The sequence below is a fragment of the Oncorhynchus nerka genome, linkage group LG18 (assembly GCF_034236695.1).
Source record: "Oncorhynchus nerka isolate Pitt River linkage group LG18, Oner_Uvic_2.0, whole genome shotgun sequence".
In the NCBI taxonomy this organism is placed as follows: Eukaryota; Metazoa; Chordata; class Actinopteri; order Salmoniformes; family Salmonidae; genus Oncorhynchus; species Oncorhynchus nerka.
The window spans coordinates 76,693,498-76,717,794 of NC_088413.1; the positions used below are offsets into that span (position 1 = coordinate 76,693,498).

Genomic DNA, 24,297 nt, shown 5'->3' on the forward strand with positions numbered 1-24,297 from the left:
TAGCCTCTGGAACTGCCGATCTGCGGCCAACAAGGCAGAGTTCATCTCAGCCTATGCCACCCTCCAGTCCCTCGACTTCTTGGCACTGACGGAAACATGGATCACCACAGACAACATTGCTACTCCTACTGCTCTCTCTTCGTCTGCCCACATGTTCTCGCACACCCTGAGAGCTTCTGGTCACCGGGGTGGTGGCACCGGGATCCTCATCTCTCCCAAGTGGTCATTCTCTCTTTCTCCCCTTACCCATCTGTCTATTGCCTCCTTTGAATTCCATGCTGTCACAGTTACCAGCCCTTTCAAGCTTAACATCCTTATCATTTATCGCCCTCCAGGTTCCCTCGGAGAGTTCATCAATGAGCTTGATGCCTTGATAAGCTCCTTTCCTGAGGACGGCTCACCTCTCACAGTTCTGGGCGACTTTAAGCTCCCCACGTCTACCTTTGACTCATTCCTCTCTGCCTCCTTCTTTCCACTCCTCTCCTCTTTTGACCTCACCCTCTCACCTTCCCCCCCTACTCACAAGGCAGGAAATACGCTCGACCTCATCTTTACTAGATGCTGTTCTTCCACTAACCTCATTGCAACTCCTCCAAGTCTCCGACCACTACCTTGTATCCTTTTCCCTCTCGCTCTCATCCAACACTTCCCACACTGCCCCTACTCGGATGGTATCATGCCGTCCCAACCTTCGCTCTCTCTCCCCGCTACTCTCTCCTCTTCCATCCTATCATCTCTTCCCTCTGCTCAAACCTTCTCCAACCTATCTCCTGATTCTGCCTCCTCAACCCTCCTCTCCTCCCTTTCTGCATCCTTTGACTCTCTATGTCCCCTATCCTCCAGGCCGGCTCGGTCCTCCCCTCCCGCTCCGTGGCTCGACGACTCATTGCGAGCTCACAGAACAGGGCTCCGGGCAGCCGAGCGGAAATGGAGGAAAACTCGCCTCCCTGCGGACCTGACATCCTTTCACTCCCTCCTCTCTACATTTTCCTCTTCTCTCTCTGCTGCTAAAGCCACTTTCTACCACTCTAAATTCCAAGCATCTGCCTCTAACCCTAGGAAGCTCTTTGCAACCTTCTCCTCCCTCCTGAATCCTCCTCCCCCTCCCCCTCCTTCCTCTCTGCAGATGACTTCGTCAACCATTTTGAAAAGAAGGTCGACGACATCCGATCCTCGTTTGCTAAGTCAAACGACACCGCTGGTTCTGCTCACACTGCCCTACCCTGTGCTCTGACCTCTTTCTCCCTCTCTCTCCAGATGAAATCTTGCGTCTTGTGACGGCCGGCCGCCCAACAACCTGCCCGCTTGACCCTATCCCCTCCTCTCTTCTCCAGACCATTTCCGGAGACCTTCTCCCTTACCTCACCTCGCTCATCAACTCATCCCTGACCGCTGGCTACGTCCCTTCCGTCTTCAAGAGAGCGAGAGTTGCACCCCTTCTGAAAAAACCTACACTCGATCCCTCCGATGTCAACAACTACAGACCAGTATCCCTTCTTTCTTTTCTCTCCAAAACTCTTGAACGTGCCGTCCTTGGCCAGCTCTCCCGCTATCTCTCTCAGAATGACCTTCTTGATCCAAATCAGTCAGGTTTCAAGACTAGTCATTCAACTGAGACTGCTCTTCTCTGTATCACGGAGGCGCTCCGCACTGCTAAAGCTAACTCTCTCTCCTCTGCTCTCATCCTTCTAGACCTATCGGCTGCCTTCGATACTGTGAACCATCAGATCCTCCTCTCCACCCTCTCCGAGTTGGGCATCTCCGGCGCGGTCCACGCTTGGATTGCGTCCTACCTGACAGGTCGCTCCTACCAGGTGGCGTGGCGAGAATCCGTCTCCACACCACGTGCTCTCACCACTGGTGTCCCCCAGGGCTCTGTTCTAGGCCCTCTCCTATTCTCGCTATACACCAAGTCACTTGGCTCTGTCATAACCTCACATGGTCTCTCCTATCATTGCTATGCAGACGACACACAATTAATCTTCTCCTTTCCCCCTTCTGATGACCAGGTGGCGAATCGCATCTCTGCATGTCTGGCAGACATATCAGTGTGGATGACGGATCACCACCTTAAGCTGAACCTCGGCAAGACGGAGCTGCTCTTCCTCCCGGGAAGGACTGCCCGTTCCATGATCTCGCCATCACGGTTGACAACTCCATTGTGTCCTCCTCCCAGAGCGCTAAGAACCTTGGCGTGATCCTGGACAACACCCTGTCGTTCTCAACTAACATCAAGGCGGTGGCCCGTTCCTGTAGGTTCATGCTCTACAACATCCGCAGAGTACGACCCTGCCTCACACAGGAAGCGGCGCAGGTCCTAATCCAGGCACTTGTCATCTCCCGTCTGGATTACTGCAACTCGCTGTTGGCTGGGCTCCCTGCCTGTGCCATTAAACCCCTACAACTCATCCAGAACGCCGCAGCCCGTCTGGTGTTCAACCTTCCCAAGTTCTCTCACGTCACCCCGCTCCTCCGCTCTCTCCACTGGCTTCCAGTTGAAGCTCGCATCCGCTACAAGACCATGGTGCTTGCCTACGGAGCTGTGAGGGGAATGGCACCTCAGTACCTCCAGGCTCTGATCAGGCCCTACACCCAAACAAGGGCACTGCGTTCATCCACCTCTGGCCTGCTCGCCATCCCTACCACTGAGGAAGTACAGTTCCCGCTCAGCCCAGTCAAAACTGTTCGCTGCTCTGGCCCCCCAATGGTGGAACAAACTCACTCACGACGCCAGGACAGCGGAGTCAATCACCACCTTCCGGAGACACCTGAAACCCCACCTCTTTAAGGAATACCTAGGATAGGATAAAGTAATCCCTCTCACCCCCTCCCCCCTTAAAAGATTTAGATGCACTACTGTTCCACTGGATGTCATAAGGTGAATGCACCAATTTGTAAGTCGCTCTGGATAAGAGCGTCTGCTAAATGACTTAAATGTAAATGTAAATGTTGTTACCCAGGACTACAGATTAGCTGACATATTGTCTCATTGTTACCCAGGACTACAGTTTAACCGACATATTGTCTCATTGTTACCCAGGACTACAGTTTAGCTGGCATATTGTCTCATTGTTATTTAGGACTACAGTTTAACTGGCATATTGTCTCATTGTTACCCAGGACTACAGTTTAACTGGCATATTGTCTCATTGTTACCCAGGACTACAGTTTAACTGGCATATTGTCTCATTGTTATTTAGGACTACAGTTTAACTGGCATATTGTCTCATTGTTACCCAGGACTACAGTTTAACTGACATATTGTCTCATTGTTACCCAGGACTACAGTTTAACTGGCATATTGTCTCATTGTTATTTAGGACTACAGTTTAACTGACATATTGTCTCATTGTTACCCAGGACTACAGTTTAGCTGACATATTGTCTCATTGTTATTTAGGACTACAGTTTAACTGACATATTGTCTCATTGTTATTTAGGACTACAGTTTAACTGACATATTGTCTCATTGTTACCCAGGACTACAGTTTAGCTGACATATTGTCTCATTGTTATTTAGGACTACAGTTTAACTGACATATTGTCTCATTGTTATTTAGGACTACAGTTTAACTGACATATTGTCTCATTGTTACCCAGGACTACAGTTTAGCTGACATATTGTCTCATTGTTACCCAGGACTACAGTTTAACTGACATATTATCTCATTGTTACCCAGGACTACAGTTTAACTGACATATTGTCTCATTGTTACCCAGGACTACAGTTTAACTGACATATTGTCTCATTGTTACCCAGGACTACAGTTTAGCTGACATATTGTCTCATTGTTATCCATGAGTTGGTTAACAGAACTGTGAAATAATTCATTAGCAGTTTTTTTGCTGAGCAGGTCAGATATACTCACTTCAGACTGCTTGACGTGATGGTCTTCAGTACGCTCACATCCAGAGAACACAGATTAGCACCAACAGCATTTAACTCAGAGCTCCCCAAGGAGTTACCTGACGTGTTCAAGTATGTTGTGATGATTGCCTTACTCTGAATGCATCAACAGAAAGAGACCTGTATTAGAGAAAAGCGACATACAAAAAAAAAAGGTACAAACATCTCTTTCCTTAATATACCTTCGCTGTTTCCCATGGACCATCACCAAAGGCCATCAGTGCTGACAGTGTGTCGATTTTGGTGATGCTCCACTTTGTGATGTCATCAAGAGTGGCCACACGCGACACAGAGCCCAGCACCTTAAGCTGCTCGTCAACAATTCCAGATGGATAAGCCTGTGGAACACAATTTTTGCATTTATTATGATTATGGTCCTCCACTCATTTGATCTAACGATTCAATAAACCGGACTGGTCTTCTGAGAGTAATGACATTCTCGTACCTATCCCTTCTCATATCTATGCATGGCCACTACCCTGTTATGAATACAATCATTTTTCATTCCGTTCTGGGAGAAACGGCCATTTTGATGTCATCATTACCTGGTTTAGTTTGACTAAAATGATCTTCTGGAAGTTGTTGTCATCGACTTGTTTAGTGAAAGCGGCCAGATTGTCTTTCAGAACGCTGATGTCCAGACAGAGGTCAAACTGGGTCATGTCATAGCCAAAGGGGAACGAGGTGTCTGCGATGACCGACTGGGTGATGTTGCCAGTGATGCATCCTTTTGAAAAGCAACCAATGGTGAGAAACACCAGACCCATATGTAAATATGATACCCATGAAAATCTCATAGTAAATGTATCATTCTCTAAGCTGTTTCTCCAAGATGTTTTAGTGCATAGTGAGTTTACCTGCTCCCCGCTTGGATCTGCTGAATGAGTTGATCTGCTTGAACAGTGTCTTCAGCTTCCTCTTCACTGTTTCCTGCTTCCTCAGCTGGGGCATAAAGGACTTGAGGAACTTCCCTTTTACCTCCTGTGAATACCAAACCAAACATTTTTAGATCAATAATTTGCACCTTTTTACAAAGATAATTTAAAGGCGTAAACACACAACAAAAATTGTAAAGCATAAACGTACTGTTGTGAACAGGCTCCAGAAGTTTTGGGTCAGATATAGTGGAAGGGTTTCAAGGTTTTCCAATGTTTGTTGATTCCATGTAGTTGTTTTTCTGAAAACCAAGTTCATATTGTAAATTGTATTGTTATTGCATGTGCAACTTTTGTGATTTAATCAAAATCAAAACAAACTTTGTTCACAAAAGTTCTCATTCACATACCCATACTGTGTTGTCCCTGAAATGAGGAGCGTTTCCATGGCAGCGACTTGAGCTTCGGTGAAGTCCTTGCAGTTCTTCAGTTTCTCCAGAATGAAGGGGTCAGAGTTTAGGATGTAGGAGCCGTTCATAGTGCACACCATGTTTCCCAGCACCTCCACGTGGTTTTTGCTAAGACTCACTTCACTAATTCCCTAGAAATTACGCAACAAAGTGATGTGTTAATGAAATTAATTAGAGGTGATTCATTTGAATCATATGTTTCTATAAAACGTTGTTGACCTCCAACTTTTCCAACATTCTGTCATTGTAATTGGCTATAACTTTGGCTAAGGAAACCACAACCTTTCCACAATTCCATAGCAAAAAAAGTGAACTAAAGGGGTGATAGTTCTGCTCTTGGGATGATAGTGTTGTTGTTGGTTTTAAGAGAACCAGACTTTTCTGACTCATGCTACTATGGTAACGTAGAAACACTAAGACGCTAATGAGGAAACCTGTTTAGCGGTTACTGCATTCCAACATTCCATCAGTGTTTCATTAAAGCTGTGGACTGTTATCTAACTTAGCTGAGGGGTCTGGGTATGTACTGTTAGGAGTCACATCCTGCGCCACTGCACTTCTTAAAAAGGTCACAGGAGATACACTACAAAAGTATGTGGACACCTGCTCGTCAAACATCTCAGTCCAAAATCATGGGCATTAATGTGGAGTTGGTCCCCCCTTTCCTGCTAAAACAGCCTCCAATCTTCTGGGAAGGCTTTCCACTAGATGTTGGAACATTGCTGCGGGCACAAGAGCATTAGTGAGGTCGGGCTCTGATGTTGGGCGATTGGGCCTTGCTCGCAGTCGGCGTGGTTGAGGTCAGGGCTCTGTGAAGGCCAGTCAAGTTCTTCCACACCGATCTTGACAAACCATTTCTGTATGGACCTCGCTTTGTGCACTGGGGCATTGTCATGCTGAAACAGGAAAGGGCCTTCCCCAAACTGTTGCCACAAAGTTGGAAGCACAGAATAATCTACAATGTCATTGTATGTTGTGGCGTTAAGATTTCCCTTCACTGGAACTAAGAGGCCATAAAAAACAGCCCCAGACCATTATACCTCCACCAAACTTTACAGTTGGCACTATGCATTGGGGCAGCTAGCGTTCTCCTGGCCTACACCAAACCCAGATTTGTCTGTCGGACTGCCAGATGGTGAAGCATGATTCATCACTTCAGAGAACATGTTTCCACTGCTCCAGTCCAATGACGGCAAGCTTTACACCACTGCAGCCAACGCTTGGCATTGTGCATGGTGATCTTAGGCTTGTGTGTGGCTGCTTGGCCATGGAAACCCATTTCATGAAGCTCCTGACGAACAGTTCTTGTGCTGACGTTGGTTCCAGAGGCAGTTTGGAACTCGGCAGTGAGTGTTGCAACTAAGGACAGCACTCTGTGGTCCTGTTCTGTGAGCTTGTGTGGCCTACCACTTTGCAGCTGAGCCGTTGTTGCTCCTAAATGTTTCCACTTCATAATAACAGCACTTACAGTTGACCAGGGCAGCTCTAGCATGGCAGAAATTTGACAAACTGACTTGTTGAAAAGGTGGCATCCTATTACAGTGCCTCGTTGAAAGGCACTGAGCTCTTCAGTACGGGCCATTCTACTGCCAATGTTTGTCTATGGAGATTGCATGTCAGTGTGCTCGATTGTATACGCCAGTTAGCAACGGTTGTGGCTGAAATAGCTGAATCCACTAATTTTGAAGGGGTGTCCACATGCTTTGTATATATACTGCCTCTATAGACGAAGGACACAACTCTGCAGCCACTCACCAAGCAGCTTTTTGCATTGTCCAGTAGCATTTCATCCTTGTTCAGCACGCTGGAGAGGACAGAGAAGTCTGCAGAACCTGCCGCGTTGAAGTAGGACCTGCAATTGCTTTTTTCAACCTTTGCATAGCTGGAAGGAAATGAACAAATATTACAGATTAATACAAATTAGCTAAGGAAATATTCCCTCAACCCATTGACCCACACATCACTCATATGAAGCATCAACAGGATTATAAAATCAAATTATATTTCCTGGTAGTTTTTTTCTGAACTAAAATGCTATTTTCTTTATAGTATTGTCTGGATTATTGTATAGTATTGTCTGGATTATTGTATAGTATTGTCTGGATTATTGTATAGTATTGTCTGGATTATTGTATAGTATTGTCTGGATTATTGTATAGTATTGAATGTTAAAATCATTAACCATATTAGATCATGAACAGGATTAGACCATGAACAGGATTAAACCATGAACAGGATTAGATCATGAACATGATTAGATCATGAACAGGATTAGATCATGAACAGGATTTAGATCATGAACAGGATTAGATCATGAACAGGATTAGATCATGAACAGGATTAAATCATGAACAGGATTTAGATCATGAACAGGATTTAGATCATGAACAGGATTAGATCATGAACAGGATTAGATCATGAACAGGATTAAATCATGAACAGGATTTAGATCATGAACAGGATTTAGATCATGAACAGGATTAGATCATGAACAGGATTAGATCATGAACAGGATTTAGATCATGAACAGGATTTAGATCATGAACAGGATTTAGATCATGAACAGGATTAGATCATGAACAGGATTTAGATCATGAACAGGATTTGAACAGGATTAAATCATGAACAGCATTAGATCATGAACAGGATTTAGATCATGAACAGGATTAGATCATGAACAGGATTTAGATCATGAACAGGATTAGATCATGAACAGGATTAAATCATGAACAGGATTTAGATCATGAACAGGATTTAGATCATGAACAGGATTTAGATCATGAACAGGATTAGATCATGAACAGGATTAGATCATGAACAGGATTTAGATCATGAACAGGATTAGATCATGAACAGGATTTAGATCATGAACAGCATTAGATCATGAACAGGATTAGATCATGAACAGGATTTAGATCATGAACAGGATTAGATCATGAACAGGATTAAATCATGAACAGGATTTAGATCATGAACAGGATTTAGATCATGAACAGGATTAAATCATGAACAGGATTTAGATCATGAACAGGATTTAGATCATGAACAGGATTAGATCATGAACAGGATTAGATCATGAACAGCATCAGATAATTAAAGATGCACTACTCAGAATATATCGACAGCATCTTAGACGTGCGTTCAATGAGAATGACAGATATATAACAGACAATTCTATGTGAATTTGTTTGGGTTTCCCAAAAGGTTACATATTGCAGCTTTAACAGGATAGATAATTAACAGGTTTAATTAAGAAACATGATTAGATAATTAACACGATAACATAATTATCACGATTAGACTTACTTGTAATATAGTAGCATGTCTGATGGATAGTCTGTAAAACTCTGGTCAAGGTTGTCTTTCAGTAAATTGTACATGCAGGTCAACTGTGGAAAAAAAGATATAAGAGGTAATCCTGTGTGAGATGTATTAGCTATCATCATAACTCTGACATCTTCATGTCTCACAGACCTGTGTTTCTTTCAGCACCACTTTCTCCCTAAGGATCCTCGGTCTGCAGGCATGAACCAGTCTGTGCACTGTTTTGATTGTCATGGACTGTGCTGATGTACATGTGAACCCTTGCAACACGGATGGAGAGAGCCTGTTTGTAAGAGGAGAGAGACTGTTAAGAGGAGAGAGACTAAGAGGCCAGAGACTAAGAGGAGAAGAGACTGTAAGAGGAGAGAGACTAAGAGGAGAAGAGACTGTAGAGGAGAGAGACTAAGAGGCCAGAGACTAAGAGGAGAAGAGACTGTAGAGGAGACTAAGAGGAGAGGAGACTAAGAGGAAAAGAGACTGTAAGAGGAGAGAGACTAAGAGGAGAGAGACTGTAGGAGGCGAGACTAAGGGGAAAAGAGACTGTAAGAGGAGAGAGACTAATAGGAGAAGAGACTGTAGAGGAGAGAGACTGTAAGAGGAGAGAGACTAAGAGGAGAAGTGACTAAGAGGAGAGAGACTAAGAGGAAAAGAGACTGTAGGAGGAGAGACTAAGAGGAGAAGAGACTGTAGAGGAGAGAGAATAAGAGGAGAAGAGACTGTAAGAGGAGAGAGACTAAGGGGAGAAGAGACTAAGAGGACAGAGACTAAGGGGAGAAGAGACTAAGAGGACCGAGACTAAGGGGAGAAGAGACTAAGAGGACAGAGACTAAGAGGAGAAGAGACTAAGAGGAGAAGAGACTAAGAGGAAAAGAGACTTTAAGAGGAGAGAGACTAAGAGGAGAAGAGACTGTAGGAGGAGAGAGACTAAGAGGCCAGAGACTAAGGGGAGAAGAGACTAAGAGGAGAGAGAGAGATAACATGACAGGAAGTAGAAGGACAGAAAGACACAATAGGACAGTTGATCTGGGTTTGTTTATATGTCATGTTAACGCATTCTTAACTTACTCCTCCGAGTCGATGCTTGCGTTGCTCGCTACGTCCCCGAAGAATATAACAGCCTACAACACAAAGACAAGGAAAGAGTCTTGATAATGACAGTTATATCTATACACGCCAAATGCATAAATTGTTCACGTGAAACCTGCTACGAATGAATAAACCCAGTGTGCAGAAAGACTATGAAAATATGTTGTTTCCTATGTCTTTTTTCACTGTCTTTTCATGTCTTGTGCTCATCGGGAAGGCCTGTTCATAAATGATGACAAGACACTGACCTGCTCTTGTCTTGTGCTCATCGGGAAGGCCTGTTCATAACTGATGACAAGACACTGACCTGCTCTTGTCTTGTGCTCATCGGGAAGGCCTGTTCATAAATGATGCCAAGACACTGACCTGCTCTTGTCTTGTGCTCATCGGGAAGGCCTGTTCATAAATGATGCCAAGACACTGACCTGCTCTTGTCTTGTGCTCATCGGGAAGGCCTGTTCATAACTGATGACAAGACACTGACCTGCTCTTGTCTTGTGCTCATCGGGAAGGCCTGTTCATAACTGATGACAAGACACTGACCTGCTCTTGTCTTGTGCTCATCGGGAAGGCCTGTTCATAAATGATGCCAAGACACTGACCTGCTCTTGTCTTGTGCTCATCGGGAAGGCCTGTTCATAACTGATGACAAGACACTACTAACCTGTTCTTGCTTCCATGTCTTTCTGTTAATAGCCTGTACGTCCACAGGTTCCTGAGAGAAGGTCAGGAGAGCCCTGGGGATCAGTGTGGCCATGGCATCAGGTACGTTCACAACCAACGCGTTGGGGCTTTGGTTGATGGTGATTATCTAATAAGGAATGACAATGGAAAGACAACCATTTTTTTTTTAGAGCAAACAACATGCTGTAGAATTTAGGGTAAATATAGTATTTTGATAATGTGCATACTTCTTCATATTTCACTGTGACCTACAAACTGTACAAAAAATAAATAAATAATAATAATAATAATATCTGTAGCCAATAAAACATTGTCAGATACACCTGATACCTTGTTGACGTAGGTTTCCTGTACAATCTGTGGGGCAGCCAGCATGTTGGTGATAAACACAGAGCTCTGGGATGCTGTCAACAGCTCAGTGGCTGGGATGCTCGCTATCGCCGCTGACGGAACGCCCGCAACGAGTGTGCCAAACGACATCAACGAGGAGGCAGTGTCGATCTGTCAATCAAATAGTTCATTAAAAAAAATATATAAGTTATCTTATTAAACAGATGTTGATCCCAACTATACAGCAGAACTTGGAATTATAAAATAGCAGGCTGTTACGAAAATAAAGGAAAGTACTCAAAAGGATTATAGAAGCAACTATGATTCTCTGACTCTAGAGAAGATGGCGCCCTCACCGGGAAGCCTCCGGTAATGATGCTCTGGATGACTGCACTAGCCTGGCCCAGGTTCCAGCCGCTCACGGAGCCGAGTGTGGCCAGGGACGACACGAGTGCCGAGGAAGAGATGGAGGATATCTGGGTGGTCGTGAGGCCACTGCTGCTGTTCCCAATGGCTGCTAGAGTGCTCTCCGTGATAGTGTGGAAATTAGCCACCAGTGCAGCAGATACCTGCCCGGGGGAAAAAAGGAGTTTAGTCTTTAAACAAAACAGAATGCAAACACAAAGATAACGATAAGCCATAATTACCCATGTCATCCTCATTTGAATCAACATCCACTGTGACCTGGTTGTCACACTGAGTCTACCACTAAATAGGGTTGATGAATTGATGATTACGACAGGCTATCCTGTTTTGCTTGTAATTTTAGCATTAATATGTGTCACACATCAGTTTGCAAACAATGTAAAAAAATAAATAAATCATTGAGTTATTAAATCCGCATACAAACATAGTCTCTTTTTTGCATTCTGGAGTATAAGGCAGCTCCAAAATAATGGTGTATCAGCCTAGTTCAGTGGTAGGTAGCTGGTGTATCAGCCTAGTTCAGTGGTAGGTAGCTGGTGTATCAGCCTAGTTCAGTGGTAGGTAGCTGGTGTATCAGCCTAGTTCAGTGGTAGGTAGCCTAGTTCAGTGGTAGGTAGCCTAGTTCAGTGGTAGGTAGCCTAGTTCAGTGGTAGGTAGCCTAGTTCAGTGGTAGGTAGCCTAGTTCAGTGGTAGGTAGCTTAGTTCAGTGGTAGGTAGCCTAGTTCAGTGGTAGGTAGCCTAGTTCAATGGTAGGTAGCCTAGTTCAGTGGTAGGTAGCCTAGTTCAATGGTAGGTAGCCTAGTTCAGTGGTAGGTAGCCTAGTTCAGTGGTAGGTAGCCCAGTTCAGTGTTAGGTAGCCTAGTTCAGTGGTAGGTAGCCTAGTTCAGTGGTAGGTAGCCTAGTTCAGTGGTAGGTAGCCTAGTTCAGTGGTAGGTAGCCTAGTTCAATGGTAGGTAGCCTAGTTCAGTGGTAGGTAGCCTAGTTCAGTGGTAGGTAGCCCAGTTCAGTGTTAGGTAGCCTAGTTCAGTGGTTAGGCCAGGAACCGAAAGGTTGCTAGATCGAAACCCCGAGTTGACAAAGTAAACATCTGTCACTAATCTACTGTTCCCCGGTAGGCTGTCATTGTAAATAAAAAAAAATGTATTAACTGATTTGCTTATTTAAATAAATATTAAAAGTGCCAGTCCAAGAAGGCTCAAGGTCATTGGCCACAGATAGAATGACAACAAATCCAGTTTTGCTTTGATTGACATTTTCATTTCAAAGTCTTAGCTAGCAGTCATTGTCGTAAATCAAGTCGACAATCTACTAGCAAATCCTTTTCAATCCTTATCATACTAAGATAAATAATGAAGATAAATTATAGATATCGGTGCTCATCGGGCCATTGCACATAAAGATTACACAACAAGTTGGAAATCGCTAATTTAACAATGAGTCGTTTGGAAGGAATTAGTGGCTAACTGCAAGCAGTGTAAAGAAATCAGTAACAGTAACCTGCTATTCAACCGAGTGGTTGTGTGTTTTTGCAGAGTTCCCACCATAAATCCAGAGAATGCCAGACTTTGATGACAAAGTTTGATTACAAAACTACTGCGCCACTCACATGTTTAAGTGAGCACATCACAAGTCAAGGTGAGTCCAAAAATGTATTGTATGCTGCTGTATGAATGATGTAATTTGCCAGGGAGATGTGTATAATGTAGCTGATAAAGTTATACTAGCTGTATGTTGTGTAGTAAGCTGTTAGTAGCCCATGTGCCTCACCCTAATAATTAGGTCTATTTACACCAACGCGGTATTGTAAACACTTCGTTCGTGGCCGGTGTGGGCTTGTTTGCCTATAAACTGTTTTAGAGAAATGTAATCATTGAATATTGTAAAAGCTTTCATTGTTTGTTTATTTGTAAGGAACGGCCCATGTTCTGAATCCTGTCGCTGTACATTTCAAAATGGTTGAACAAATATTTGTGAAGACAACGTGGTGGCAGGTAGCTTAGTGGTTAGCGTGTCGGGCCAGTAATTGAAAGGTTGCTGGTTTGAATCCCTGAGCGGACAACGTTTTGCCCCTGAGCAAGGCACTTAACCCATTTTACCCCGGGCGCCGAAGACGTGGATGTCGATTAAGGCAGCACTCCGCACCTCTTATTCTGATCTCAGTTGAATGCATTAGGTTGTACAACTGACTAGGTATCCTCCTTTCGTTTACATCCGTCATCTCTCGCTCATTAAGGTCTTAATCGAAATGATGGATTTCCTCTTATCCGCTTGTTGTCCCCTTATGCCATAGTTTGTACATCTCAATTGTCAGTAGAAACCACATTTGTTTAAGCAAATCAGCCATATCAGCTATGTTTTTTTAAAAAGGCAGCAAATGAGGCTGAATGAACTGTAGCAGTGGTAAGGTGTTGGGACTGCTATCGGGACTCTAACCAGTTTGTGGGCACCGTTTGTCACCGTTATAGTGCAATTAATGTATTGTTTAGTGTTGTGTTGTGGCTTTTCTGGCATGCATCCCACATTTGTTTTGTTTGCCCCACCAAGATTTACATGCTAAAATTGTCACTTGACATAAGCATATCATGTGAAACTTAGAACTATGTCTGTTCTCCTTGTTCCATTTCTAATCAGGAACCTGAGGGTCCTCCATTTTATTTCTAATCATGAACCTGAGGGTCCTCCATTTTATTTCTAATCATGAACCTGAGGGTCCTCCATTTTATTTCTAATTGTGTACCTGAGGGTCCTCCATTTTATTTCTAATCATGAACCTGAGGGTCCTCCATTTTATTTCTAATCATGAACCTGAGGGTCCTCCATTTTATTTCTAATCATGAACCTGAGGGTCCTCCATTTTATTTCTAATCATGAACCTGAAGGTCCTCCATTTTATTTCTAATCATGAACCTGAGGGTCCTCCATTTTATTTCTAATCATGAACCTGAGGGTCCTCCATTTTATTTCTAATCATGAACCTGAGGGTCCTCCATTTGATTTCTAATCATGAACCTGAGGGCCCTCCATTTTATTTCTAATCATGAACCTGAGGGTCCTCCATTTTATTTCTAATCATGAACCTGAGGGCCCTCCGATTTATTTCTAATCATGAACCTGAAGGTCCTCCATTTTATTTCTAATCGTGTACCTGAGGGTCCTCCATTTGATTTCTAATCGTGTACCTGAGGGTCCTCCATTTTATTTCTAATCATGAACCTGAGGGCCCTCCATTTAATTTCTAATCATGTACCTGAGGGTCTTTAGTTCCATTGCAGAACAGCTGCAGACGGTCCAGGATTTCCATACTGGCTGTCTGGCTCAGGGAGTTATAGGCCGTACTTGGGACCTCACACAGGAAGAAGCCAGGCAGTCTGAAGGAAAACAAGATATCCAGACAAACCATTGTTACAGTGTCATTTCAGTTGGGTTCTAACCATTATCGTCATAATGCTATTACTAGAGAAATGCTGCCTCAATAGCTTCTGTTATTGCTGCCACTACAGTACATATATTACTACAATCCCTACTTACTTATACAGTTCTACTAACATCCTTACTATGACCATCGTAGTACTACTACTACTACTACTACTACTACTACTACTACTACCACTACCACCACTACTACCACCACTACCACTACCACCATTACTACCACTACTACTACTACTACCACCACTACCACTACTACTACTACCACTACCACCATTACTACCACTACCACCATTACTACCACTACTACTACTACCACTACTACCACTACCACCATTACTACCACTACAACAACTGCCACTATAAATGGATACTCACTGCAGAGGGTTGAACGTGGGGTTCAGTGTGTATAGCTGTGTGATGTAGTAGGAAGTGACGTTAGCAGGTATAGCCGTGTTGTTGAAGAGCTTGATATTGGCCTGGTTCTCCAAGAATACATTGATCTTCAAACACAAAATAACATTGTTATTCAGGAAATGTCTTACCACTGGATGGTTATCCTGTTTAGTTAAAATGTGTATTGTTATATTTCCCCTTAGATTACATCTAGCCTAGGGCTGGGCGATATGATGATTTATATCGTGTGACGATAGAAAAATGTCTAACGTTTCATATAATGCTCTATCGTTTATTTCGTTGTGTCGCAAATCACACTCTTCACGGCAATATTTTTAGTCAATTGGACGACGCTTTGCGCACACGTGTGGAAGGAAATTTGCAACACAAACTAACAAGGAGGAGAGTGAACGTGACACAGAGCACGGAGACACAGAGCTCATACTTAAAAGAGGGGCTACTTTGGTCGCATGGACGTGGTTTGGGTATGAAAAGTCTGACACGGACCATAAAACCGTCCTCTGCAAAATATGCTGCAGGCCGGTCCAGACAACAGGCTCAAACACCACTAACCTCTTTTTCCACCTAAGCAAGAATCATGTGAAACAGACCGGTCCAGACAACAGGCTCAAACACCACTAACCTCTTACCACCTACGCAGGAGTCATGTGGAACAGGCCAGTCCCGACAACAGGCTCAAACACCACTAACCTCTTACCACCTACGCAGGAGTCATGTGGAACAGGCCGGTCCCGACAACAGGCTCAAACACCACTAACCTCTTACCACCTACGCAGGAGTCATGTGGAACAGGCCGGTCCCGACAACAGGCTCAAACACCACTAACCTCTTACCACCTACGCAGGAGTCATGTGGAACAGGCCAGTCCCGACAACAGGCTCAAACACCACTAACCTCTTACCACCTACGCAGGAGTCATGTGGAACAGGCCAGTCCCGACAACAGGCTCAAACACCACTAACCTCTTACCACCTACGCAGGAGTCATGTGGAACAGGCCGGTCCCGACAACAGCCTCAAACACCACTAACCTCTATTACCACCTACGCAAGAATCATGTGAAACAGTACGGAGAGAGTCTACGGATGAGACCCCCAAAAAAGTACAGTCTAGTGCTCAAAACAAACCCCGGACTCAGATGTTGGAAGAGGCTTTTGCCTGCGACACAGCATATGGCAAAGAACCATGAAGATGGAAGGAGATAACAGCTGCCGTTACCACTTACATCTGCAAAGACATGGCCCCAATTTACACGGTCCAGAAACGGGGGTTTCATGAGTTGGTGCTAACACTCGACCCAAGGCACCAAACGCAAATTGATATGCTGTCACATATTAATGCCAAAACAACATGCAAAACAGGCAAGCCCCACCAAAAATATATATTTTAGGCCTATATTTATTTTGTTTGCAACTACAGCTGAAGTGTTTTAATTTTTTTAAATTTAATTTTATACATTAATATTTTATATTTTGTTACATGCGTAATTTAAAATTTGCACAAAAGGCTCTAAATAAAAGGAGAAATAATCAAATATGAGTAAGTACCTTTTATTTGATGAGTTTAATTCAAAATGTAATAAGAAATAGGCCTTTACATGTGGTCATTTTATAAAAACTATTTATTAATTGAATTTACAGAAAATGTGCTATATCGTGATATGTATTGTTATCGAGATATGAAATGACCTACATAGGGATATGAGATTTTGGCCAAATCGCCCAGCCCTAATTTAGCCCCTAAATCACATCAAATCAAATCCTCATGACAGCCAGCCTAAATCAGGGACATACCTGACTCGCGGTAACAAAGGTGTTGAAGTCCTCCAGAGAGAGGTAGGTCACAAAACCACCGATGTAGTTCACAAACCAGGCGGTAGAGTTCAGCTCTGGGTCGTTTGCGCTGTAGCACCTAGGTCCACCTAAGGTTACAGAGACAAAAAGAAGAACAAGCCTACGTCAATGCACATGCTACATGATACCATCACATACTGTCATCATCCACAATAAATGTTAGTCATTAACCTGAAATGGATAAAACACATTCTATGACTGAATAATCATCTCAGATGAGAATGATTTTACAGGAGATAATCATATCTACACAGGAATGTTTAGTAGAGTTTTTATCCAGTGTCAAACTTTCCAGTGACACAAAGTCTTACCTGTGCCCAGGTAGGACTTAATGGTGATGTATACATCACTCTGTGCAAAGTCAGAGATGTTGTAGCTGAAATCGCTTCCAAGGACTGAGACTCTGAAGCAAAACAACGATGTGATCAGAACAAAGGCTATGCATGCTGTTAGTGTTTGACATATTATATCATCCAACGGTGCAAAGAAAGGATTCATGATACTTTCAGTCAATTCAAAATGGCATTAAACAAAGAAGCCCTTACAGTTTCTGGAATGCGAGACAGCTGGCGTTTTGCACTTTAGATGAGCTGACAAGGCTCCTGGTAAGGAACCTCAAGTAGTTCTTCAGTCTGAGGTCAAACCAGGCATTGACCTCTGACCTATTGCCGCTGTTCAGCGCTAAAGACCAGACGCAGGGAAGGGTCAGCTGCTTCACAGCATCAGGGACATCCTCCTGAAGTGAGAAACAAGATGGGTTGGGGTGAAAATGCCCAATATACACGTTTCTTTTCAATTCAAATTGGGCTGACCACAACACAAAAGACAAAATGTGTCAAATCGTCAACAAAACCAAGTACGCTCAAAAATAAGAATACAATTCAGGAAGTAGAAGAGCCGCATACTGTTTCCAGGAAGACAGGCGTCTTGGCGTAGTTGTTGAAGACAGCACATACGTTGGAACCGTTGCCAACCACATCAGGTTGACTGAGGAACTGACTCAGCTCAGAGGAGGTTATGGAATTCAGGAGCTGCAACACCAGGAGAATGACGGATTACTGATCAATCGATCATTAAAAGCAAGGGGACAGCCACTTGAACTAGGCCCAAGTTGTTCTAATTGCAATTTTGTATTATTGAAGAAGAAGATGAAGATGAAGAAAAGGTCCTCTGCCATTACCTCAGGTTGGCGTGTGTCTGGCATGAGCGTGAAAAGCATTGACAGGTCGGGGAATCCAAAGCCAAGGAACGTGCTTCTCAAAAACCAGTAGAAGCTTCCGTTTACATAGCATCGCAGTGGCGTTGGCTCTGTCAGACAAGAAAAACGGCAGTTTAGATAAATGTATTTAATTAACATAGCCCATCATTTTAAACAAGCACCTGAATTACTGTACTATAGGTCCCTAGAACCAGGATCGAAGAACACAGTTTTAGACCCAAATGCGTACCTTTCAGGAGGAGTAAGGTATTGCTGTAGATTTCCCTCTGTGTGTCTTTAGTCAGTGTAGACCGCAGAGTGTTTAATAATGAGATTCTAAGTTTCCAGAAGAAAAACAACGAGAGATATGTGTAAATATCACACTAAAAAGCTATTTTAAATGTTCTATTACATTTGTTAATTTAGATTATCTTGAACTGATGTAGCACATCAGAACACATATAGACAGCTATAGCACATCAGAACACATATAGACAGCTATAGCACATCAGAACACATAGACAGCTATAGCACATCAGAACACATAGACAGCTATAGCACATCAGAACACATATAGACAGCTATAGCACATCAGAACACATAGACAGCTATAGCACATCAGAACACATATAGACAGCTATAGCACATCAGAACACATATAGACAGCTATAGCACATCAGAACACATATAGACAGCTATAGCACATCAGAACACATATAGACAGCTATAGCACATCAGAACACATATAGACAGCTATAGCACATCAGAATACATATAGACAGCTATAGCACATCAGAACACATATAGACAGCTATAGCACATCAGAATACATATAGACAGCTATAGCACATCAGAACACATATAGACAGCTATAGCACATCAGAACACATATAGACAGCTATAGCACATCAGAACACATATAGACAGCTATTTGACTTAGTTATCTCTCCTTACGCTTCTTGGCTGCTGTTGCAGCCCCTATCCTTCATGATGCGGAAGAGTGGTGTCACTTGATTGGATGATAGGTTCAGCAAGAGGGGGTTCAGCCGAACCCTGAGCCAAACGAGGAATTGTGTGTCGTTGATGGTGGTGGAGGACAGGTTCCCGCTGTCCAGCACCACCTGGAGGAAAGCTGATTTCACCTCTTCTGTGTAGTTCTTCATGTGTTTCTGGAAGAAGTTTCAAACACGTCAATAAGCCATTCAATATTTAATATTTTCAATGTTATAACACAACTGAAAATACATATGCAAAAAAATAATGAGCTAAGTGTCACCAATTTCAAAGGCAAAGTCTTGCTTTTGACAGTTTTCAAACATAGCATTTGACAGCAACATGCTGAATTGTGGATATTACATATAACTAAAACGCAATAAACAACAGACATTACTTTTGTTAGTAATGTCTCTCAAAACTATTTTAGTATTGTAGAACAACCTCAATTCTAATCAGAAACATCAATGCTGTGGACCTGAAAGGTTAGTAGACAGATGCTGTACGTACCTGAATGGCAGGTGAGAGTATGTCAAAGAACAATCCAAAGTTAGCCGGACTGATGGCTGCCATGATCTTGTTGACACCCTGTGCCCCTTCAAGTTGGGAGGGAATCGTCGCGAGCTGAGCCAGCTGGATGGGAGTGAGGAGATCTGCTGCTTTCACCTGGAGATCAACAATCATTTAAACAAGTGTCTGACATTGCACATAAGGACCTCAAAGACAATGTTTAGGTTATTACCACTTCAATTAAGGAACAGATAGTACTTAGCTCAATTAATGCAGAATTTAACATCCTATTTCAGTTCCTAAATTGAAATGATCTGACCCCAGATAAATGACTGCAAGAGGAAAATAGCTTCAGACTCTGTAAGACTGCAATACAAAAAGATGTTTCACTGACATAATGCCTTGTGACTTACTCCATTGAAATCACTCTTCAGTGTCACAAAGTCCACATAGGATGCATAGACCCGGAATTGTCCAAAGTTGCTTCCGAGCCAATCCCTGTCATCTCTCACAGTCTTCACACAGGAAAATCCTTGGGGGAGGGACCAAAATAATTGAACACTAGTTCAGTTTCCAAACTTTTTATTTTAATCTGTTGACAATCGATCTATTCGTCATTTATAGCTTTAGTTATTCTTTCAATCCAATAGATGTGACGTTACTTTGTTATGTGGTGAAGCAACAAATCATGTCCCATAGAGACGTGCAAAATCTGGACCACGTTCTGTAGTCCAACGTTGTTTAACGTTGCAGATATAATGCCATAAATAGAGCATCCTAAGTATTTAATCTATTATTTAAATTTTTCCTATTGCCGTTATTTAGTTGTTATTTTTCTTCACATAAATGTTATATCCTGAGATTTTTTTTGTATTCTGAAAATATTTTTACCATAGGGGTCATTGAGTTTTCAATATTGGTCAGGGATATCAGCAGATCATCTGTGATACGTTTAGTTTCTATTCATGTTTACCAATACTGATACCTGTTACATTTGGGTCCTTTGTAATTATTTTTTGCAAGCGGTTCAATTGCCAATGCAAACAGGAGGGGGAGAGGGGACTTCCCTGTCTTGTGCCTCTTTTCCTAAAGCAATTTCATCAGATAATGTATTATTATTTATTCTTTTAGCTGGAATGTTGAAAGCTTCCAAAAGTTTTGAATAGAAAAGCCTTTTTTGAGCATCAACAGCCATTATTAATCTGTCTAGATGTTCTTGCGTATTGTATTAAACTGAAACATGTTCTTCTATTTGTTTGATATGTATCAAGTCTTTCTGAAGGCACCGTAGGTACATTGTTGAAGGTTGTTGACGTCTCAACTTTCTAAGTTGCTTGTTTAGATCTGGTCCCAGATGTTGTTCCATTCCACAAATCTTTCCATACTGAAGTTGGGCCTCTTTTAATGGCATCAGCTCAATGACATCAGCCTTTATTGTTCTAGCTCTGTTCTGACCAAGGTCAAGAATGTAGCTACCATAATTGTGTAGCTAGCTAGCTGATAAACCCAGATTTTTTCTGATCTATTGTACACGATATATAGGTATGTTAACTCTAACACAGGTATGTCAACTTTTCAAAATAATATGAAATGTCATCACGTTTACAGTAGCAATCAGCTAGGCTTTAATACTGTGTAGCTTTTTTTTTTTTTGTCCGATGTAAATTTGGAAAATGTGTTCAAAAATATAAGCTAGCCATTCTACCTAGCTTCTGTAAAAATTATAACTTTTAGACTACATTTGTATTTATTCGATAATGTTTTATGTAAAGTATGGAGTTATTTTGTGTATTTGTAAATCAGTTAAATCTTAGCTCTCAAGTGGGGTATAATCCAGTTTACAGCAGGCCCCCCTTGGGTTTTCAGCTGATGGTACTGATCACAGATGACTAAGTCATGAACTACAATCCTAGCGCTCTGTTAAATTGCGACACTGTCTAAATGCAAATATGCCTCGATGTGGTTTTGGAAACCTTTGGAGCTTAACTTTCATATAAGTGAGAGAGAATCTTTCAAATACAAAATATACACTTACTGTATGCAGTTTAGCAAAGTTGCACCCAGCTGTTTTCACAAGCCAACTCAGCTACGACACATTCTTTCACCTTGCGCTCGCCTTTCCATCTCACCATTCTGTTCCACATTTCTTGTGTTTCTCAAAATACAGCTGGGTGCAACTTTCCTAAACTTCATTCAGTAAGTGTATCTTTAGTAACTGAAAAATAATGTCTTGCTTATATTGCATTTAGAGAGTTTGGGCAGCGTAGGAGTGTCGGTGAAATCGCCTCAGGCGGCAGACAGCTTTGTGAATAGACGATGTAATGTTTATTAACATTTACGGCCTATTTGAATGGGGGCTAGGTAAACTTGATACTGCCGCCATGTTTGATTCAAATAGACTTTTGTGCAGCCAACATAGTAACATGATATTTTGAGTTAGAGGACTCATTATGTTACCTTCAATGGATTGGCCTGTCAAATAATCCTTGGTGAACACGAAGACTTGCTGGGACTGGATCAGCGACAACCTAGTGATCACATTATCACAGCCCTTGATGCTGTGTAAATAAAAAAACATGTTTTATTAAAAGACAACCTATTAAATGTACTAACATGCAGTATGTAGAATAGATATTTAGAATACACAGCATCTGGCAATCACATGCCAAATCACAGCCTCAATAATCATTGCAAACACTGAGAGCTGAAACTCACATTGCACTATAGGAGTCACAGCTGATATTCCTTGGGATGACGGAAAAGGTCCCAGGATGAATGCTTGGGAGGAATAACGGGAGATAGACCTGGAACCAACGCTTGAATCCCAGAGTATCTAGTGTCTGCAATTTGGGGGCGAGTGCCGTCAGTGTCAGGTTTAAGAGGGTGTCTCGCAGTCCTGGCTCAATAGCTGTCAGGTTTCTCTGTAAAAATAAATACAAAAAAAAACATTCTGTAAGGAGGTGCTTGGTAGATTAGCAGCATCAAAGAAAATTAATTGCTAGAAAAACAACAACAGTAGGTAAATCGAGTGGCTGGAGTCTTGCCTTAGCTATTTTGAGAAGTTCACAATCTATTGTATATATGGCAAGAGCTTAGGACCACTCCTGGTTTACCATGATGACAATGTTGTTTTGAAGTGTTCAAATAAACCAATCATCTCAATACCAAGAAGCAAAATGCAAACCTTTGAAGCAACCTCCACAAATGATTGGAAAAATTGACCAATCTCCGCCACACCTGAAGATCCCAGAACCCCCAGGAAAACCTCTTGCACAAGAGATTCATTTGCCAGGTTTGTGGGGTCCAGTATCAGCTCAGCTTTCTGGTTTGGTGAGAGGGAGTCTAGAATTGCCACCTGGGGAGAAGAAAACAACAGAATACAAATGCATTAGCCATATCTCCACATGAGCAGCGTCAAATTACAAGATTCCAATGTTGCACGCAAATATTTTTGTAGAAAACAATAGTTTTACCCCAGAGATGTTGAAGACTTTGAGATCAGAATAGGTTGTGTATTCGGAGAATGGCCCCAGGTTGATTGCAAGCCAGTCAGCATCATTGTGGATTTCCTGCCTGCAAGCTAAAAGAAATGCATGGCAATTCTGATTATTAAAATGTGGAAAAGCCTTCATGGATATCTTTTTTCATGGAAGCAACATATCAGCAGATACAACAGAAGAACCACGAGCATCACAACCTGCTTGATGAGCCCTACCTGGTCCATTGATGAGGTGAACAGATCTCTTCAGGTATTCCAGCAAGACTCTTGCGATTCCTTCTTTTCTACCCAAAGTCATTTCAGAGAAAACTCTGTCCATTCCTCTTACACTGTAAATGGGAAAATATATACTCATGACGCTTGCTATAGATACCCACCCCACGTTTGCAATAGATTTTAGTCATCGAATCCATGGCTAATTTTAGCAGGAAGTTGGCCCCTACTCACATGACTTGGTAGTTGGTGCAGTTAACGTTTGAGGTAGCAATGGTGAGCATGACTTCATTAAAACTGGGGAGGATGGGAATCAGCTTTACTTCGAACCATGCAATCCAGTCCAGCGTTTCGAACTCTGGGAATTGAAGGCTGATGATGTTGAACGTCTGATTCATCATCACATCTCTCACGGCTGGATGGATGTCAGGAATCTGTTGAAACACATGACCAGAGTTCCTCAACACTGCACAACTCATCACGGCATTCCATCGAGCTTTGCCGGGAATAAATGAAAGTAGAAGATTGATAGGTTGCTCGTTGCTCATTTGTTGTCCTTCACTATCCACAAAGGGAGACACAGGAAGACATGGGGATTGCTATTTGTCAAGATGAAATCATGCAGTTTGTTTATCTCAAAAGTCCATTACCTCTTCCTTTGCGGTCAGTTGCGTCAGAAACTCGTCAACATTTTTGAAAGCGTCTCCTTCCTCCAGCCGCGTAAACACAAGTTTAATGTCATCTGTGTCATTCAATGCCCCAGAGGTCAATGTCAATTGTGCCACTTGGGTTGGGGTAAGCAGCGACAGTGATTCCTTCTACAAATAGAAAAAGAAAAAGAAAGGTGGCACATGTCAGTGAGTGGCACGGTAATGTTATTGAGGGGATAACCATCCAGACAAACACCTAGGAAACTTACGCTGGAGAAGTCAGGATTAAGGACTTGTAACTCCTGCAGTTCTGCAAAAACAGAAAAGATGCCAAAGTTCCTCTGGAGCCAGTCCATGCTTCCACTGGTGTTTGAGACACAGCCGGGATCTGAAACAAAAGCAGAGTTAAAAAAATGGACTTTAAGTTCCCCTAA

At 42.6% G+C, this 24,297-nt stretch overlaps 1 protein-coding gene across 1 annotated transcript in view; it reads right to left on the bottom strand.

Moving 5' to 3' along the window:
• Positions 1–24,297, bottom strand: part of LOC115146695 (uncharacterized) — a 30,315-nt gene that overhangs the window by 5,532 nt on the left and 486 nt on the right. Inside the window, exons 3-34 of the mRNA XM_065004360.1 lie at positions 24,133–24,251; positions 23,864–24,031; positions 23,448–23,647; positions 23,217–23,329; positions 22,975–23,081; positions 22,686–22,856; positions 22,217–22,422; positions 21,959–22,059; positions 19,915–20,033; positions 19,502–19,657; positions 18,953–19,167; positions 18,249–18,334; positions 17,981–18,108; positions 17,706–17,831; positions 17,346–17,536; positions 17,112–17,203; positions 16,741–16,868; positions 14,910–15,034; positions 14,350–14,470; positions 11,033–11,245; positions 10,677–10,847; positions 10,327–10,473; positions 9,642–9,694; positions 8,727–8,859; positions 8,559–8,641; positions 7,008–7,134; positions 5,193–5,383; positions 4,994–5,084; positions 4,765–4,888; positions 4,453–4,634; positions 4,090–4,245; positions 3,870–4,003 (exon numbers count right to left, since the gene is read on the bottom strand). Of these exons, the coding sequence (XP_064860432.1) occupies positions 3,870–4,003; positions 4,090–4,245; positions 4,453–4,634; positions 4,765–4,888; positions 4,994–5,084; positions 5,193–5,383; positions 7,008–7,134; positions 8,559–8,641; positions 8,727–8,859; positions 9,642–9,694; positions 10,327–10,473; positions 10,677–10,847; positions 11,033–11,245; positions 14,350–14,470; positions 14,910–15,034; positions 16,741–16,868; positions 17,112–17,203; positions 17,346–17,536; positions 17,706–17,831; positions 17,981–18,108; positions 18,249–18,334; positions 18,953–19,167; positions 19,502–19,657; positions 19,915–20,033; positions 21,959–22,059; positions 22,217–22,422; positions 22,686–22,856; positions 22,975–23,081; positions 23,217–23,329; positions 23,448–23,647; positions 23,864–24,031; positions 24,133–24,251 (4,477 nt within the window). The remainder of the gene's footprint in view (positions 1–3,869; positions 4,004–4,089; positions 4,246–4,452; positions 4,635–4,764; positions 4,889–4,993; positions 5,085–5,192; positions 5,384–7,007; positions 7,135–8,558; positions 8,642–8,726; positions 8,860–9,641; positions 9,695–10,326; positions 10,474–10,676; positions 10,848–11,032; positions 11,246–14,349; positions 14,471–14,909; positions 15,035–16,740; positions 16,869–17,111; positions 17,204–17,345; positions 17,537–17,705; positions 17,832–17,980; positions 18,109–18,248; positions 18,335–18,952; positions 19,168–19,501; positions 19,658–19,914; positions 20,034–21,958; positions 22,060–22,216; positions 22,423–22,685; positions 22,857–22,974; positions 23,082–23,216; positions 23,330–23,447; positions 23,648–23,863; positions 24,032–24,132; positions 24,252–24,297) is intronic.